Below are 19,032 nucleotides of genomic sequence, written 5' to 3'. Positions count from 1 at the left end.
AAAAAAAAAAAAAAAAGATTACGACAAATAACAAAGGGCTGGACAACTCAACAATAAGCTCCAAAATCCCATCAGTATGAATAAACAGAAAAAAAGAGGCAATGCATTAAATGAAAGACGCTGGCCTATGCTTTCTTTGTACGAAGACCAAGAAAATTGACCACTAATTAAGGTGGTCTGTAGAGGAGCACCATAAATGGTGAACCCAAGAGAACCGTTGCAGCACACCCGAAGGATAACCACAACAAAAACAAAAAAAACACTGATGATGATCGATTCAAAACCTACAGAAGGAAATTTCAGTACAGAAACACAACAAAAAACAACAAAAAAAACAAACAAACTAGACACAAATTGCATCAAACGATGGAGGTGCACTGGAGGTCGATGAGGTGGAGCACTGGAGGTGTAGCACCTGATAGGGTGGCGCGTGGGCTACACGCACCTGCGAGTGAGATCTACTCGCAAACGTATGTTAGTCACGCTCTTGCGCATGGCCATCGTATGGGGGTGGTTTTGGCGGCAGGCGGAAGCGGCAACACCCAGGAACAAGGTGGAGGGGCGCGTGGATAGCGATTACTTCCTAAAATGCATAAATCTGATTTTGAAAAAATTAAACCCAAAAATTCCAAGAAGGGAGCCGATTTGACAATGGGAGCCATTAGTGATGCCAGTGAATGGATTTACAGTGAAGGATTGGGTGATGCAGTTATTGGAAAAAGAAAAAATAACAAAGATGTAAGATAGGATCTCCGAAAAGGCAAATAAGGCGTCCGAAGAGACGAGTTTGGCCTCAAAAGAGGCGAGAAGGATAGGAAGAGGAAGAGGGAGAGGGTGGAAGGGGGAGGAGAAGGAGGAAGGAGTCAAGGCTACCTCCTCCCATGGCAGCCGTAGGAGGAAAACTATGGGTTTTTAAGGAGAGAGAACAAAGGTTTCGTGGGAAATTGGGCTCCATTAACTGTCAATTGTCAAAAGTGGTATTCATCATTGCTTGAAATCTTTAAAGAGGAAGGTTGTGGATAGCGCTGCTCAAACGGGGCGGTTATAACCGCCCCCTATAATTGTTAATTGCTAACCGCTTTAGTAGGCGGTTATTAAAAACTGCTAACCACCTAGGGTAAGGCGGTTATAACCGCCAACCATCTTCATTTATATATAATAATATAAATATATATTAAATATTTTATATTAATAAAATATATTAATTTTTTCATTTGTATTTGGATTAATGGATTTGGGCTATTTATGACTATATATGTGAAATATAATGTGATATGTGATGTTTTGGGCTAAGCCTTATTCAAAAATATTGGCGGGCCCAAAAAACTTTTTTTTTTTTTTTTTTCCCATTCTTTTTGGAACATTTTGACCTTAAACTCTTAAAATAAGTCCAAAAAATAGGTCAATCCTATAAAATAAGCCCAAAAAATAGGCTAATTAAAGGCCCAAAACACTTAAAAAGCCTAAAAGCCTATATAAAATAACCGCTAACCACCTAGGCAGTTGCAGTTGCAGTTGCGATTATTAAAAATCGACAACTGTCCAAGGCAATTGCGATTGTGGTTATAGCCATGAGTGAATTTCACATTGGACCGTTTGAGACGTGGATTTTGCAACTAGGGCTATGTGAGCAAGTGATAGGGCACAAACCAATTTTTTGTTTTTGTGCTCAATTAAAAGAATCCAACCAAACAAGGAAAAAAAAAAAAAATGATATGTTTAAACTCAATCATGAATCCATTAAGACTCATTATCACTGACAATGAATCGAGTTATCCCATGGAGCATCATAATACCCGTGACAAAGACTTACGCAATTTTTTTAGTTGAATATGGATGACTCATTACCCATCTCTTATCAATCAAATTTGCAAATTCATAATTAGATTAGTGGGATCCAAACGTAGATCTAACAAATTTAATGGTAGATTTACCTATCTCTTTATAAAGATGAATAAGATACGAGTAAAAAATGATATATATATATGGTGCAAATACTTATTATTTTTTGTTAGAATTTTCCTCTAAACTAACGAGAAGTATGTTTTTTTTTTTTTTTTTTTCTTTTTAATAAAATAGTCTTTGTTGTCATGTATTTTTTATTTTTTTTAAAGGAATTAGTTCAGTCTTATTTATTGATAAACGAGCATAAAGCTTAAATAACACAGAGCAAAAGCTCTGAAGCAACCATAGCCGAAACTACGAAGTTACAAGTGTCAAAGATAACGTATTACATTTCAGACTCAAACAAAATCTGCTAACTTATGACTAATTTTCAAATTAAACAGCAGATTTGCGCCAAACAGACTCAAACTAATGCATAGGTATCTCTTATTTCTCGGCATTGAGGGCAGAGAACCCCAAGCCAAAGCTCATCCTTCTCAACCCAAAAATCAAGATAACATTCACATCCACAACCCAAAGATCTGGACCAAAGCAACAAACCCAAAAGGGTATCAGGCGATTGAGATAGAGGAATGAGCATTATTACAAGCAAAAACAAAAACGATTACAGGAAAACAAAACAAGATAGAAATAACAAAAAAAAGGAAAGCTAGACAAAATTATAGGGACATAAACAACATAAAAAGCACACAAAGAGGATGACAGCAGTCGGAAAGAAGAGTCGATCGCGCGCTCGCCGAAAACTGAAAACGAAAGGGGCGTTGGAAGCTCATCGCGGTGGAGACGCGAGAAAAGGCCCAGCAGAGGATGGTGGGCTGGGGAGCACGCGGAGGAGATTGGCGGCGCACTCAAATGGAAGGGAAAGTTTGAGTGAAACTCCAAGAACATCACCCACAAAGTGTACCTAAACAAACAGAAAAAACAACAAAAACAGATACAGAAAGAAACAAAGATAACTAGGGACCAAAGGAGAGGGAAGAGGCGGAGAGGAAGAGAAATGAAAAAAATCGCCCAAAGAACTAGGGGAATCAAGTAAATAGGCTAGCTCGCTAAATGAAAGATGGCAATGAGAGGGGAGGGGGGAGGCAAAAGAGGGAGAGGGGAGGAGGACCAGAGGGGGAGAACACAAAGTAAATTCTCTCTCTCTAACGGCTACTAGAGATGAAACCCTCGTAGAGGGGGGAGAGAGAGAACTCGTACAATCTGTTGTCATGTATTTTTAGGGTACGTTTGAGATTGCAATTTCGTAAGAATAATTTGCGTTTTTAAAAGATATCGCAAAATGTAAGACATTTGGCATTGTGATTTAAAAAGCACTTAATTTAAAATAGGAAAAAAATTTCCGATTTCAATAAACAGGTTAATGGATGCTTATTTGAAAAAAGTGCAAATTTAAACCAAAATCATGAATTCGCATAACACATATTTAATAAAAAAATATTTTTTAACATATTTTACCAAACGCCTTTATGATTTTAAAAAGTAACGATTTTAAAAATGCTATTTTTAAAATCGCACTTATTGAAACCGCAATCCCAAATGGACCATTAAGCATGTAAGATGTGTTTTTAATTTTAAGCGGGGGGTGTATTACATTTTATGCTTTTAATCCTATTAAAAATAAATAAAAATGAAAAATGAAAAACCCTAACTCGGAGAGAGATTTGTCGTTACTCGGTCTGAGCCTAAAGGAACAAAAAAAACCCAACAAAAACCCTAAACACCAAAAACTGAAAGAAGAGCATAACAGAAGCCAATGGGGAAGGGGAAGGTAAAGGGAAAGCACCGCTTGGACAAGTACTACCGCCTAGCCAAAGAGCACGGCTACCGCTCGCGTGCCTCATGGAAGCTGCTCCAGCTCGACGCCAAGTTCTCCCTCCTCCGCTCCTCCCACGCCGTCCTCGACCTTTGCGCCGCCCCCGGCGGATGGATGCAGGTGGCCGTCCAGCGTGTTCCAGTCAGCAGCCTCGTCCTCGGCGTCGACCTCGTCCCCATCGCCCCCATCCGCGGCGCCCTCGCTATCGAGCAGGACATCACCAAGCCTGAGTGCCGCTCTCGCATCAAGCACATCATGGCCGAGCGCGGCTGCCCCGCCTTCGACCTGGTATTGCACGACGGCTCGCCCAACGTTGGTGGAGCCTGGGCCCAGGAGGCCATGACCCAGAACGCGCTTGTCATCGATGCGGTCAAGTTGGCCACGCAGTTCTTGGCTCCAAAAGGCACTTTTGTCACCAAAGTAATTTTGATCCTTTTTTCTTTGAGGTTTTTTGTTTTGTTTTGGGTTGTTGAATTTGGCTATTGGGTTTGATTGGGTTTTGGATAAATTTTTGATTTGTTGAAAATGTGGTTGCTTTTGTTTTTTATTTTGGTCTAAAAGTAGGGGACTTTGATAATTGTGTGATTGGTTTGGTTGTTTTGTGGGTCATTGTTGAATTTTGTAAATTAACGAGCCTGTGGATGTATTTTATGAGCTCAATGGTCCCCCAAATGTGTAATCTCACAAAACTTATGAATGGCTATAGATATAGATATAGACCCTGAAATAAGTTTGATATGTTTAATGTGTCACTGTTGAGTTATGAAACTATTTTTGTATAGTTAATGTGTATCATATGATGAACATGTAAATTAAGAGTGTTTGCTTGTCTGTTGTATATGGAATGCTTTATAGATATATCCTTGTCCAATCCTGTATTGGGTGAATGCTGAACGCTTATCTGTTGTCTTGTGTTAGGTTTTCAGGTCACAAGACTACAGTTCCGTTGTATACTGTCTCAAGCAGGTGATCTTCTACTTCTGTATTGAGATATCCTGCTCATATTCGTATAGCTTTTTTTTTTTTTTTAATCTGATATTGCCATTTGCTTTGCAGTTATTTGAAAAAGTTGAGGTGGATAAGCCAGCAGCTAGTCGTTCTGCATCTGCAGAGATATATGTTTTGGGTCTTAAGTACAAGGCCCCTGCAAAGATTGATCCCCGCCTTCTTGATGTGAAGCATTTATTTCAGGGATCCATAGAACCACAGCGGAAGGTAAATCAATATGGAGCTAATGGAAAAATGGCTTCTCTCCATTTACATTTTCATTCTGTTAACTTTGAGTACTTTCGTTACGACTGGTTATTTTTCTCATGGGATTAATCCTCGATGTAGGTAGTGGATGTACTTAGAGGAACGAAGCAAAAGAGACACCGTGATGGGTAAACCTTCTTTGTATTATGGTTCAATTTAATTTGCCATTTTCTTATACAGCCACATTAGCAATATGCTGACATTGTTGGCTGTTCCTTAAGATTTAGCATTCATATGCTGACATTGTTGTTTGTTTTTATGGATGGAAATACATTTAAAGTATCTCATAGAAAGAGCATAAGTATAATTGTGGATTTGTGTTATGGTTGTTACTAATTAGGTTCTAATTACAGGTACGAGGATGGAGATACAACTTTGAGGAAAGTGTCCTCGGCTGCAGATTTCATTTGGTCTGATACTCCTCTTGAGATCCTTGGTTCTGTTACTTCCATAACCTTTGATGATCCAGCTTGTTTGACGATTAAGGATCATGAATTAACAACAGAAGAGGTAATCTTTTCTTGTCTTGTGATTCTATAAAAGCTTCATTGTAAAGGAATGCTCTTAGAAGTTTCAACATCGATGTAGACCACTATCAGTAGTTTCAAAATGCTATTGTCTGGCAGGTTGAAACTCTTTGTGATGATCTGGGTGTTCTGGGGAAGCAAGACTTCAAGCATCTATTGAAGTAAGCTGTGCCCTTTATCTTTACTCTTATAAATTTACTCTTACTGATTATCTGTGCGTTCTGCAGATTCTTGTTTTGAACATTTGGAGTTGGCAAAACACACATAAAAATAGTTTCTTCCTTACATTTAAATATGTAGCATGTCTATTTACGCTTTGCTAACATTGTTCCTGATGTGATTGGTTTTTATGGTTGTAGTCTAGCTTTGTTGTTTCAGAAAGCATTATTACCCTACATTGAATAACATGTTGTCATGTTTGTTTCCTAATGTAGGTGGCGGCTGCAGATAAGAAAGGCCCTATCTCCTACACAAAAGGTGAATTCTACAACTACCACAGATGTTGAAAATGAGAATAAGGAGGATGAAGATGATAGAATGCTTAATGAAATGGAGGAGCTGACATATGCTATGGAGCGTAAGAAGAAAAGAGAACATAAGCTTCTTGCAAAAAGACGTGCTAAGGTCTGGTGTGAAGTTATCATTACTACTTCTTTGGCAGTTATACCATGCTCTTAAAGCATCAGGGTAGTAATATTTATTGTGATAATATGATATGCATATAAATTGCATTTCTCATTGCTAAACTTGTTGAAGAGATGGAAATATTAATCAAAGGTTGATTTTACAGGTTCAATCAATCTATAGTTGGAAATTAGTTTAAACAACATCAATTACAAAAGAAGTTAAATTTGATCCTGTTTGGTTGAGACCTTTTTTGGAATAAATTTTATCTTGTTAAGACAAAAGACTGTATGTTTGGAGGTTGTGTGACAGCCTCTATCCACTCTAGAATAAATCCATCTTGTCTTCTCCTCCTCCCTCTTTCTTTCATTTTCTGAAGTTCATGAAGTAGAGATCCTTACATGTGTTGTTCAAAATTCATCGATTAGTCTAATTATGCAATGTTACTATTTCATATTTCCATAGCCATTTTATTTTGGTTTGGAAAGAGAACTGAGACTTTTGTATTAGATTTTAAAATTTCGAGTCATGGAATGTTCACTCTTTTGCTTGTAGGCAATTTTCTAGCTGAGCACTTGCTTCACTATTTTTTGAATGTTGCAGGACAAGGCACGGAAGGCAACTGGGATGCAAATAGATGCAACGGAAGATGGTTATACTGATCTTGAGTTGTTTTCTCTTTCTTCCATCAAGGTACTCTATCACTTTGAAACACCTCCTCTCCCCCTTCTATTGGTTTTAGAAGCAGGGAATCAAATTTCTGGTTTATCGACCATGAAAAATATTAACGTGACCTGGTATCTGATATATGTTTGTTGGTGACCAAAAAATCAATGAACATGAAATAAATAAAACTGAATACACAAACCTTAAAACTCGGTTTTATTTCATTCATCCATAATTTCTTTATTGTGGTTGTTTGATGGTTCTCAGGGTAAGAAAGATCTGGTAGCAGTTGATGATTATGATGATGCAAATGGTGGCTTGAAGGATCATGAAAATGAAGATACCCATGATGTGACACAAGAGCATTCATCCACTGATATCGACACTGATGAAGAACGCAGAAGGTTCTTTCTCCTATCCATTACAACTGATATTTAGTTGGGGAATACAGTTGGATATTGTAATTATCTTTTCACTAAATGATGTATTCTGATGTTAGATATGATGAACAAATGGAAGAGTTTCTTGATCAGGCATATGAACGATTTGTGGCAAAAAAGGAGGGAAGCACAAAGCAGCGTAAGCGTGCAAAACAAGCCTATTCTGAAAATTTGGAGGTATGGACCTCCCATATTGCGTGTAGATACAGTTGAGAATGCATTATGAATTGGTTTTGTCTATTTCAGCTTCTGATTTCTGCAAGATCTTGTTCCCATAAAGTATTCACAAATGTTGTTCAGTTGTGGAAGTGCAGATATTGGAGCATAGACTGTTGCATGGTTGTTTCTGCTCATAGATTTTGTTCTCCTTTTGGTTGTGCAGGATGGTGATGGCGATGATATTATTCAGTCCGATAATGATTCAGACAGAGATCAGGGTGATCAGGAGAAGAATCCTCTCATGGTACCACTTGATGAAGAAGTGCAAACTCGAGAGGAAATTACAAACAAGTGGTTCAGTCAGGATATCTTTGCTGAAGCTGTAGAAGAGGGAGATTTGGGGGATGATAGTGATAATGAAATGCAGGTAGATAGGCAGGAGGAAAAACTTTCTATCCCAAAAAAGTCCGAGGAAAAGGCAGTTAACCCGACTGCAGGGTCTGATCTCCCTAAACTAAAAGCTTCTAAGGCAGATGATGATTATGAGGTAGTCCCTGCCCCAGGTACAGATTCAAGTGATGACTCATCCTCAGATGAATCAGAGGATGAAGATGTTTATAGAAAAGCCGAGATATTGGCTTGTGCAAAGAAGATGCTGCGGAAAAAGCAAAGGGAGCAGATGCTGGATGATGCCTACAATAAGTACATGTTCCATGACGATGGCTTGCCTAGCTGGTTTTTGGATGAGGAAAGGAGGCACCGCCAACAAATTAAGCCTGTGACCAAGGAGGAGGTTGCTGCAATCAGAGCACAGTTCAAAGAAATTGATGCCCGGCCTGCAAAGAAAGTTGCGGAGGCCAAAGCCCGGAAGAAGCGTGTTGCTCAGAGGAAGCTTGAAGGGGTTCGCAAGAAGGCAAACATGATATCAGACCAAGCAGACATCAATGATCGCTCGAAGAGGAAGCAAATTGAACAACTATATAAGAAAGCTACGCCCAAAAGACCTAAAAAGGAACTTGTGGTTGCCAAGAAAGGCGTTCAAGTGAAGGCTGGCAAGGGTAAAGTCTTGGTTGATCCACGGATGAAAAAAGATAAGAGAACCCGTGGCATGGGTGGTAAGCCAGGAAAAGGCGGGAAGGGAAAGAACGTCAAAGCCCAGAAAGGTAAAGGAGCTCAGAAAGGTAAAGGATCTCAGAATTCATCGGCGAAGAAGGGGAAAAGAGGAAAAAAGATGGGCATGCATGATTGAGCTTTGCTAAATTCACGAAGAAGTTGGTTGCTGCTCCTTACTATTTTGTTTTTATCGTCATTGCTTTTTTTTTTTTTTCTTAAAAAAAAATTTTGTTTGTGATTCAGTTGGCAAAGGGCTTTCTTAGAGCTGTGGCAAGCTTTGTTTCTTTTTGTAGAAATTGGGAATAATATTTATTTGTGGTTACTTTTTGCTCAGCTGTTAATCGTCCTTCAACAATCGGCAATTGATTGAGATTTGAAGCATGTGAAAACAAATTGGTTTTCTGAGTAGTATTACTGAGCTCCTCTTGCAGAGACGCTAACAACAAAGTTTTTCTCCAAACCGACGTGTATCCAAAATTTATGCAATTTTAAATTGGGGCCAATTTACAGAACTTTGTCCAATAAACAAATTGGTTGGTGATGATGTTTCTCCAAGATTCGGGAAAAAAGCAACTAATCTTGAGCTCTTCACATCCATGCCATCGTTCGGAGGCTAATAAGCTTTTATAAGGTTCCAAGTTTATGCAACTCAGTGAAGAAGTAAAAATGGCAAGATATCAATCAAAATTGTAATGGTTTATTTTCAAATTCAAGAATAAAAAGAAAAAGGAACATAATTCAAACATAATAAACTCTAAAAAGTCATTATTGGGTTCAAAACCACCATGTCATTTTTTTTTTTTTTTTGCATTATACATAGATGGAAATATAAGTATGCAGTCTGCCAAAAGCTATGAGTCCATTAGATATAAACTATGATGACTTTACTCAAGATTGGAACTTATTTGAATAGAAGGTACAGCTCTACATACTTGAAAGATAATAAATAATATCATTGCTTTCAAGCTACAACTTACAACAGGGTATCTAAATATTCGCTGATTGTAGTGTATTTCAATTGTGGATACAGCTTGGTCCCGTCAACACCACCTGAAGACTCGATATCAAAGTATGTTTGATCCCCCTTTATGAAAGTAGAATATATGAAAATCATCTTCAAGTTGGCAGGATATGGAGTCTCTGCAATGTATAATAAATTAGTTTTGGTAAAAAAATTCTCAACAATTAACTAAAGGAGAATCAATGTAACCGAGAAAACAATTCAAGAAAATGAGTGATAAGGAAAATTTAATCATACAATATCTGTCTAGAAATAGCTCCAGACTTTTGTCCCTAGTAAACCTACAAAGAGGAACTCCTAAATGTTGCAAAAACAGAACAGATGCAGTATCATTATCTTCTAGATATGGTGATTTTATGGTAGGTTTTATCTTGGATCTCACAAATAGCCAGTTACATTCCAAAAACACGTGATAAATCTCTGATTTACGAGGATTTGACAGATCAAAAAGGTTTACACATGAAACTAATATTTTCTCTCAAGTCTCAACTTAGCATTACAATAATAATTTTTGCAGTTATTTTAAGATCATTTAGGTAAATATGATCTCCCTAGTTGCAGTGATTAGCAATTTACATTAGATATCTTTTCTTTCTTCCCATCAACTGTGGAATTAGCACCCACCTAGGGCACAAAGAATATTTTTCAAATACTACTGAAGTACCTTTAATTTTCCTAAGAAGCTCTTCTTCTGTTACATATATCTTCTCGAGCTTCTTCCCAATCTTAGTCTCCCAAATCTCAATCATCTCACTCAAGGAGTACACATTTCCTGGAGGCCTTAAATATAACACCTTATTCAATGTGCGTGGATCATCCACTGCACTAATTGTGAAGGCAGCAACATCGCTTTCCTTCACAAAGACACCTGCAGAGAAGCCAAATAACAAAGCAGTAAATCAACAAAAGGCAAAGGTTGTAGAGAACAATTGCAATTCACTATCTGATCAACAAATATATATACCTTTTGTATTTCCATCACCAAATATAGTGACCTTGTCCCTTGGAGGAGTCTCTAGATCTGGTTGAACAAGTGAAGGAACAAGAAAGCTCATAAAGAAGTTGCAGGAGATGCAAGTGTAGGGAATGCCTTCAGCTTCCACAAGACGTCGAATTTCAGCTTTTCGTGAATAGAAATTATAGTCCATGTCTGATATTTGAACCTTATCCGGGTCTAATCCAAATTCTGATGGGATGAATCTCTGGACCAGTCAACACTCATAAGTATCGTACGACAAATAAAATATGAGAGATTGACATGTTCTGCATGATTGTGGAAGACCAACGCACAATTTTACATAGAATGCAGAGAATCCAGATTAGAAAATGAAATAAATAAATAAATAAATAAATCAAAGCAGAAGATATACTAATATTAAAATTAATCAAACCAGAAGATATACTAATATTAAAATTATAAGAGTTCAACATGGCTTAAATATAATCATACATAACTACATGTATATAAGCTCTTGAACACCCACTCTTTGCAAGCTAATTTTCAAGGGTGAGTTTTGCTTAAGGCTTATAATATTTGGTATCAGAGCCAACCACCACGTCAAATATCGGATGGAAAGGGAGAGGTGCCCGATAACTTATATACACATTGTTAAGATTATATTTAAATCATATGATACATTTTACATTTAGGCTTGTATCATTTGGTATCAGAGTCAACTACCATGTCGAGTATCAGATACAAAATGAAGCCCCCAACAGCTTATATACACATGATTTTCATAACACCAAATAAATAAATCTTATAGATATTATCTCATTCAACAAAACCATGGGAGACCCGGGTATTTTTTGTTTTATTTTTTTTGATTACCTACATACAAACATGTACATTGAGAATAAAGAAACATTTCACAATTTTCTTTCGAGGTTGAGAAAAAAATGGTTCATATTTAAGAACGAACGAAAAGAGGAGATGAAGACCTTGATGCAGCCAGCTTGTTTAATAGCTGGGATGAGAAGCTTCTGATCGAGAACCAGATTTGAAGAAATAGCACAAATAACCACATCCACTTGCTTGATTGCCTCCACCAGGCTCGCTTCATCTTGCAGCGAACCCTGACAATTGACATCCAAGAAATAACACAAATACAACAACTTTAAATTCCAGTAAACCTAAAAAAACAAAACCCAAAAGACAAAAATGAAGGAACCCCACAAAGTGCGTGTTTGTGAGAGAGAGAGAGAGAGACGTTGAGGAGAGTGGCTCCGGCATTGGAGAGGGAGTGAAGCTTGTCATACTTTCGGGGGTCGGAGAAGGCGGAGTCTCTTACGAGAGCGAAGGTTGGGTGAGAGAAATGGAGGCTGGCTATGGCCAAATGGTACCCCAGTTTTCCGGTCGCTCCGATTATCAGTATTCTGCTCTTCCCCATCTCTCCGATTCACTCACTCAATTACACTGCCTTTTGCCACTCAACTTTCGTAGGCGCGTTTTTAAATAGGGAAATTATATCTAAGGATGTAAACGCACTTTTTTTAAAAAAAATTTGGGTATTTTTTTTTTTGTGAAATTTAGTCATTGGGTTACTCAAAACTATTAGAAAATTCCCTACCGTCAATTTTTGTTAACTTCCGTTAATCTACTCAAAACTCACCTCTGATTAAAATATTATTTTTTTATTAATTTAATTTAAAAAATTCAATCTTAAAAAAAAAATAATAAAAAATAAATAAATAAATTTGAAGGGGTGGCCGGGGTGGCCACCCTATCAGGTGATGGCCACCCATGATTACGAGTTTGGGCCCTTGAGGGGGGGGAATTTGGCCAGAGTCTTTACCACAGCAGCCACCCTTCAAGTGTGTTATTATTGTAATGATATTTTTTTTAGATTGGGCCACTAGTCAAGTAACAAAAAAATAATATTTATCGAATAACAGTGAGTTTTGAGTGGAGTCGCCAGTGTAAGTAACGATAAAGGATTTTTCTAAGTAATGATTCAGTGTCCGGAGACTAAATTTCTAAAAAAAAATACCGAGTTTTTAATGGCGTGTTTTACCTAAGTTAGATATAATTTTCCTTTTAAACTCTGAGAATTAACGTGTTAGCCCTTGGCATTTGGTTCCCTAATATAATATTATCTAAATATTTAATTAAATAAATTTTAACTCTCTAATTTCATATCTAATTACATCTTCTCATTATAACCGATAATTTAACATGGTATCAAAGATAAATGTCTTAAGTTTGAACATTAACTCCGTCATTTACTTTCATTTCAATTAAATATTTCACATGTTGAGCCTTACCCTATTAAAAGAGATTTTGAACATACATATAAGAGAATGCTAAAATATTAATTAAATGATTACATTTATCTATTTTTATCGGCTTAACACTCCATCGTTTAGGCCGCTCCCCCTTTGCTGATATTTTTGGTTGTGCCTTGGCGTGTGACAACATTTGATAGGCCTAGGTAATTTTTTTTTTCTTGTACAAGTGGAAATGGGCTTGACGACAAATGGATAATAGAATTAATTTAATAAACACACAAAGTTCAACTACTAATTTTAACTCTTATAAAACCCAAAGAGCATTTTGATAAACATGTTTTTAATTTAACCCATAAAAGTAATTAAGACGGAGTTAATAATTTCATGTTGCAACAAATGTGAAATTTGGACATAAGTATTATTAAAGATTCGAGTTAGGTAAAGTGCCATGACCCCTAATCTAATACAATAAAAAAAAAAAAAAAAAGGGGGGGGTTGTTTTAAGGGGTAGCTCAATCGGCTGTGAACCACGTCTCATACAGTGAAAGTCATTAGTTCGAATCCTCCTTCTCCTTCTTTGTGTGTGGACATGTGAAAAAAAAAAAAAAAAAAAAAAACCCAAATTGATAAATTTGGTTTGGACTTTTGATACCCAACCACATAGTTGGACTGGACCTAGGGCCAATTAAGAGACAAGCACTGTTACAACGTAAACGGACGGGGTCCACAAGTACAACGTTACGCGGAGCGAAACGACATGATTTGAGATTCAAACTCTTAACGGCTCTTTAAATTTCAAATTTTGAAAGCATAAATTTCAAACGTAACGGAAGCCATAGAGAAGTCATTGATTGATGGTCTTTGTTTTAGGGGCATATATGTAAGCTGCAAAAGGCTTCAAAGATCTCACAAATTTTTTCCTTGAATTTTCAAAAATCCTAAACCACTTTCACAGAGAACAAGATTCAAGCACTTGACCTGAGCTTCTCCTTTCTTAGCATCCACTTCTTCTTCTTCCAGGTTTTGTTTTTTCTTACTCAGTTTTTTTGTTCTTAATATTCATTATTGTTATTCCTGAATTATGTCTGTTATATCATTTGGACTTTGATCATCGAGGTCCATGTTCTTTTTCTTCAATTTGAATTACATATAGGCTCTGTTTTGTTTGGTTGCTGAGAGAGCTTTTAAGTGAAAAGGAGAAAAGAAAAGACGAGATCGAAAAACTCTATATAATCTCTCAGTCAATAATTTTTCTGGGTATATAAAAGAACTCAGTTAATAGTTTGTTCCAGTTGAGTTTTTGTATTTGTACCGGAACCGGAGCATTTATATTTTCCTCTGTTTTCCCAGTAACCAAACAGTCGGCAAGCGTTATATCTACTTATGATCCATTCTAATTTCATTTCAGATTTCTTGTTGGAAAGATAAGTTGATAGTTATCATAGCCTTATTTCTCGCCGGATCATCTACTTTTTAGGGTTTATATCTTTTTAGCTTTGTTTTCCTTATTGCTTTATTAATCATAATTTTTATGGATTCTTCATTTCTTTTGGACCTATTAGATTTTAATTTACTAGAACTTATGGGTATTCAAGACCTACATTTCTCGTTCTTGTTCATGGTTCTGTTGGATTTTTGAGAAAATTGAGGCAGAAAGAAAGGGAAGTAGCTTGAAAACTTTTAGCTTCTATGTTTGGCTCAAACAAAGGAAGTTTGGTTAATCTAATAAAGTAATTTTATAGGTCCAGTTGAATGGAATTTTCCCATTTTAATGGAACGAAAGCAAACTCTTTTACTCAGTTATCTCTTCTTCTTTTTCCCTCTTTTTTTTTGACCCAATCAATCTTTCATTCTTCATTGTGTTTGAGAACATATATTCCAGTGAAAACTTTAATTTATTTACAATATCATACCATTTTTCTTCTAATTTGAAGATTTTCCTTCAGGTGGGTCTTTGATCGTCCCAAAGATGAATGATCTTATGACGAAGTCATTTCTCAGTTACGTGGACCTGAAGAAACAGGCCATGAAAGACCTGGATGCTGAGCCAGATATCGAGATGGGAAAACTTAACCCTGCTGATGAACAGAACCTCTCACAGTTTTTCGAAGAAGTGGCTGGAATCAAGGCTGACATGGAAGAGATCACCAATCTTCTTCTCAACCTTCAGGACCTGAATGAAGAGACCAAGTCTGCTCACAGTGCTAAAGTTCTTCGTGGGCTAAGGGATAGGATTAACTCAGACATGGTCTCCATTCTCCGGAAAGCGAAAAATATTAAAGCAAGATTGGAGTCGCTTGATCGGTCTAATATTGTTAATCGAAAGTTATCTGAGGAATACAAAGAAGGAAGTCCGGTTGATCGAACGAGGATTTCGGTGACCAATGGTTTGAGGCTTAAATTGAGGGATATGATGAATGATTTTCAGTCTTTGAGAGAACAGATTGTTAAAGATCACAAAGAAGGTCTGAAGAGGAGGTATTATGCAGCCACCGGAGAGGAACCCAGCGAGGAAGATATTCAGAAGATGATTTTGGGAGGTGGGCAGGTCAATGTTTTTGAAGGGAGGGAAGATTTGATAACAGAGAATAAGGAACGGCATGAGGCGTTGAAGGATATACAGAGGAGCTTGACAGAGCTCCATCAAGTTTTTCTAGACATGGCTGTGTTGGTGGAAACACAAGGAGAAAAGATTAATGATATTGAGGAGAATGTGGCTAGCGCTGGGGCTTACATAAATGGTGGAACCAATGGACTCTTACATGCTAATCAGATGAAGAAGAGGAGAGGAAAATGGCTTTGTTGGATAGCTGGTTTGGTGCTGCTTCTGTTGTTGATATGCCTTATTTCCATCTTAGCTTCTTGAAGTATCTGAGTTCATAGCTGAGGCTTTGATTGCTGCTATAAAATTGGGAAGGCTTGGTTTGTTAGACTGGAGCTTTTTTCATGGAGAAGTTTCATACTGGCTGTTGGATTTCGAATGTAATTGGGAGGGTAATCTGTGATGATATCTCTTCATCTTCAACTGTTTGGTTCTTTGTAATTCAATTTCTGTGAACAGAGTTTTTCTATTGAGCTTTCTAAGATTGTTACTTTGCGTTCCTTCCCCTCTCCTGTCTTTTGCTATAATGGAAAGCACCTTTTGAATCTGCTAGAGTAATGCAAATCGACACCCCTCTATTAGAGTTTGATATTTTACTTGTCTCCCTTGTTTCTGTATGAGCAACTTTTGACTGTTAGATCAATTTAGTCTGTTGCTATGATTATTTAGATAAAGCTTTAAAACATATTGAACTTTGATGGCAGAAGCAGCGAGGGCCATAAGTTTGTGCTTGAGACTCAATTTTCACACCCTCTGGTGGGTTAGAGAAGTGCATAACTTAAGGTACGTTTGGTAAGCTGAAATGATAATTACTTCGGTTTTCACTGTAAATGCCAAAACCGAGGCGGGGTGTGCAATGATCTTGTGGAGTCTTGTAGGTTGAAGTTGAATCATATTTTTGTTAAAACAGTTATTTATTACTTGAAGCGATAAGTGGTAATTTAACGAGCGAGCGAGAACTTTTTGATCATTTGAAGAGAAGAGGTAGCATATTCTAGAAAGATTATTCCAGATAAAAATCTCAGGTTAGGAAGAAAAACATGATAGAAGAAAGAAAGCAAGAAATTTTCGTTTGATTCATCTATTTGTAATGACAATGTCTCCATATATAGCTGTAAATTGGTACTGTGTCTCACATGAAAATATGAATATAAAAAACAATTTATGAGAAGTATTTTGTTATATATACTCTAGTTGTTTCCATTAGCATTCGCTGGGATAATGGTAGAGCCTCTCTTGAAGTGAGTTGGCGAAGGTCTAAGCCAACTTTGCCCACCAATCATGTCCTTAGTCAAGAAGGGTGCAACCTCGTCATTCGATAGACTCTTTGACCATTCAACCCTCTTCGTTCTATTGGCTCCAGGACCGTAACACTGGTACTCACCGAAGTACACAGTGCTGTTCATAAAGAAACAAACATGTTAGAATAGCTTAAGCGATAGAAAGAAGTGAATTTTCACTATGGTTATCCGATGAATTAGCCTCTTTCAATCACCTTTGACGGAAAAGGTGATTGAAAGGAGTTGATGTATCGAACACCCTCGTTACAAATTTTGATAGTTTGAGAGTGACATTGAAAGAGGCGTCGCAATTCATAGGAGGTAAATGAAGTTTTCTATATATGTATATATACCTCTGCTTGCTTCGATCTTCCCAGTCATCCCAGCCCTGTGGCACTACGGCACTGGACATGTAAGTTAGGGAAAACACCACTCTAGAGTAAGCACCCCATGGTCTTCCAAGAAGAGCAGTTCCAACACCAGTGATCTCGCAACCCATGAAGGTAAACCCAGTTTCCTCCGATGGTGAATTCCTATGTTGAGCAGTAATGGCTCCATCTGCACTGGAAAGTGAATGCAAATGGCACCTCTACATGGACACAAAAGCAAATTTAAATTGAAAGAAAGTTATATATATATATATATATGCCATCATCAGTTTTTTTCTGTGTGAGTCAAGGGAAATACTCACTTCAAATAGAGTAGCAGCATTTCCACATATGAAATCAGTGCCTCCTTCAATATAGCAGCCGCTGTAATAATGCCTGCCAGTGTCATCCAAGAGAGTATCTTGATAAGAAAGAATCCTGCAACCATAGAATGCAGCTCTGTCTCCTGCTACCCTTAGAGCAACAGCTTTGCCTGAAGTCCCAAACGTATTCTAGAAAAAAACAAATTTACACAGAAAAAATGATTACCATATATTCAGAATAAATGCGAAGTTTCATTATGTTGACTTAGGGTCTGTTTGGAATTGCGTTTGAGAGGCCTAAAAGTGCGTTTAATATTTAAAAAGTCCGTTTAAAGAAAAAAATACTTATTTGGTAAAAAAATTAAAAGTGTTTTTAAGGGTCCAAAAAACCTAAAAATGGCAAAAACGCACTTTTGGCAAAAGTTTAAAAATAAAACTTCTGCCCAAAAGCGCCTTTTGACTTAAAAGCTCTATTTCTCAAACGCAATCCTAAATAACTCCTAGACAAATATATGACTTCCCATCCCACCCAAAGACATGTAGAATATAAGGGTAGGCATATCATATATATACCTGAATTGTGAGAGATCTTGCAACAAAGTCAGAAGCAAATACGGAAAGTGTTGCAGAATCAATTATCTCCCCTGTGTCACCCCATGTTATGATGGTGTTAGAGGCCTTTGTGCCACTCAATGTTATGAAGGGCTTATCCGCAGGCACCACAACTTTTTCCCTGCTTAACCATAAGAGAAGAGTCTAGCTAGTTTCATACATATACAAACCAATAAACATAACTAAATCCAAACCGCATAACGGTTGGCTCAAGTTGTAAGTCACTTGGTCCTGGCGTCTCACGAAACATTAGGTTTCACGAGCAATAGCTCAAGCATTACACTACCCGTGTGGATCCGGAGTTCTAGTCTGGACGAAGCCCCAAATGCTCCGGTTATTAAAAAAAAAAAATCAAACAGCATATATTTCTCTCTCTCTCTTTCACACACACACACACACACCTGTATGTTGCTGGTTTAACCCAAATGAAAACCAATTCAGAGTTATTAGATGGAACTGAATCGATGGCATCTTGTATCTTTTTAAAATCTTCATTGCCCGATGGATCCACACTTATGAGAAGGGCGGTTGACGTGTCCATGACACCTGTGGCAGCAGTAGTACTACTCACAGCCATGAAAGAACCAAGCACAACCAAGAGCAGCACTGCAAAACCATTATAAATCTTCATTGCCGCTGGACCCATGTGCGCAGAGAATAAATTAAAGTTTCTATTAAGATATGATTCTGTGATGGAAATACTTGTCGAAAAATGGGTTGAACCGCCTTATTATAAACATACGAATTGTCAACATATTGGTGGCCAGCCCTGCGCCGATTTCTTACAGTTGAAGTTCAAACATGAAGATCTTCACACGTAAGCATATATATATATATAATATGACTATGTATCTAACCAACCTGCCTTAGATTGTGTTTGAGGAAGCACTTTACGTGTTGGGTTTCATAAGCACTCGGTGTTGGGCGCCATTTGAATTTCTCAAACTACGTTAAGTGAGCAGTAAACCAACCGCCGCCGGTGGCTCATATTATATTTGCTTCATTGCTGTGTCGTTTTCTTTCAGTTGCACGCATTACATGCAGAGTTTTTGTGGTACATTGCATACTATATAAAATATATTACTTATTTTGTA

General features: G+C 37.3%; 4 protein-coding genes across 4 annotated transcripts; 2 read left to right on the top strand and 2 right to left on the bottom strand.

Annotated features, from left to right (window-relative positions):
• Positions 1 to 3,604: 3,604 nt before the first annotated feature.
• On the top strand, positions 3,605 to 8,897 carry LOC132191449 (adoMet-dependent rRNA methyltransferase spb1). Its single transcript, XM_059606469.1, has 11 exons — positions 3,605 to 4,141; positions 4,640 to 4,687; positions 4,778 to 4,936; positions 5,057 to 5,103; positions 5,329 to 5,485; positions 5,602 to 5,663; positions 5,937 to 6,126; positions 6,730 to 6,819; positions 7,060 to 7,196; positions 7,292 to 7,409; positions 7,615 to 8,897. Exons 1-11 carry the CDS (start codon positions 3,662 to 3,664, stop codon positions 8,638 to 8,640), a joined length of 2,514 nt encoding a protein of 837 aa, XP_059462452.1. The 5' UTR covers positions 3,605 to 3,661; the 3' UTR covers positions 8,641 to 8,897.
• Positions 8,898 to 9,317: 420 nt separating this feature from the next.
• LOC132166334 (probable pinoresinol-lariciresinol reductase 3) lies at positions 9,318 to 11,973 on the bottom strand. The gene is made up of 5 exons (XM_059577139.1): positions 11,736 to 11,973; positions 11,467 to 11,601; positions 10,490 to 10,727; positions 10,190 to 10,393; positions 9,318 to 9,644 (listed from the first exon to the last, which is right to left on the bottom strand). Exons 1-5 carry the CDS (start codon positions 11,913 to 11,915, stop codon positions 9,478 to 9,480), a joined length of 924 nt encoding a protein of 307 aa, XP_059433122.1. The 5' UTR covers positions 11,916 to 11,973; the 3' UTR covers positions 9,318 to 9,477.
• A 1,627-nt stretch (positions 11,974 to 13,600) lies between these two features.
• LOC132164098 (syntaxin-112-like) lies at positions 13,601 to 16,075 on the top strand. Its single transcript, XM_059574519.1, has 2 exons — positions 13,601 to 13,773; positions 14,700 to 16,075. Exon 2 carries the CDS (start codon positions 14,723 to 14,725, stop codon positions 15,617 to 15,619), a length of 897 nt encoding a protein of 298 aa, XP_059430502.1. The 5' UTR covers positions 13,601 to 13,773; positions 14,700 to 14,722; the 3' UTR covers positions 15,620 to 16,075.
• A 386-nt stretch (positions 16,076 to 16,461) lies between these two features.
• On the bottom strand, positions 16,462 to 18,716 carry LOC132167743 (putative pectinesterase 11). The gene is made up of 5 exons (XM_059578768.1): positions 18,340 to 18,716; positions 17,900 to 18,059; positions 17,327 to 17,515; positions 16,989 to 17,224; positions 16,462 to 16,753 (listed from the first exon to the last, which is right to left on the bottom strand). The coding sequence occupies exons 1-5, from the start codon at positions 18,582 to 18,584 to the stop codon at positions 16,546 to 16,548; spliced, it is 1,038 nt and encodes a 345-aa protein (XP_059434751.1). The 5' UTR covers positions 18,585 to 18,716; the 3' UTR covers positions 16,462 to 16,545.
• Between the last annotated feature and the right edge of the window lie 316 nt (positions 18,717 to 19,032).

The sequence above is a fragment of the Corylus avellana genome, chromosome ca1 (assembly GCF_901000735.1).
Source record: "Corylus avellana chromosome ca1, CavTom2PMs-1.0".
In the NCBI taxonomy this organism is placed as follows: Eukaryota; Viridiplantae; Streptophyta; class Magnoliopsida; order Fagales; family Betulaceae; genus Corylus; species Corylus avellana.
Note: the sequence above shows the minus strand (reverse complement) of the source record. Positions and strands in the feature narration are given on the sequence as shown.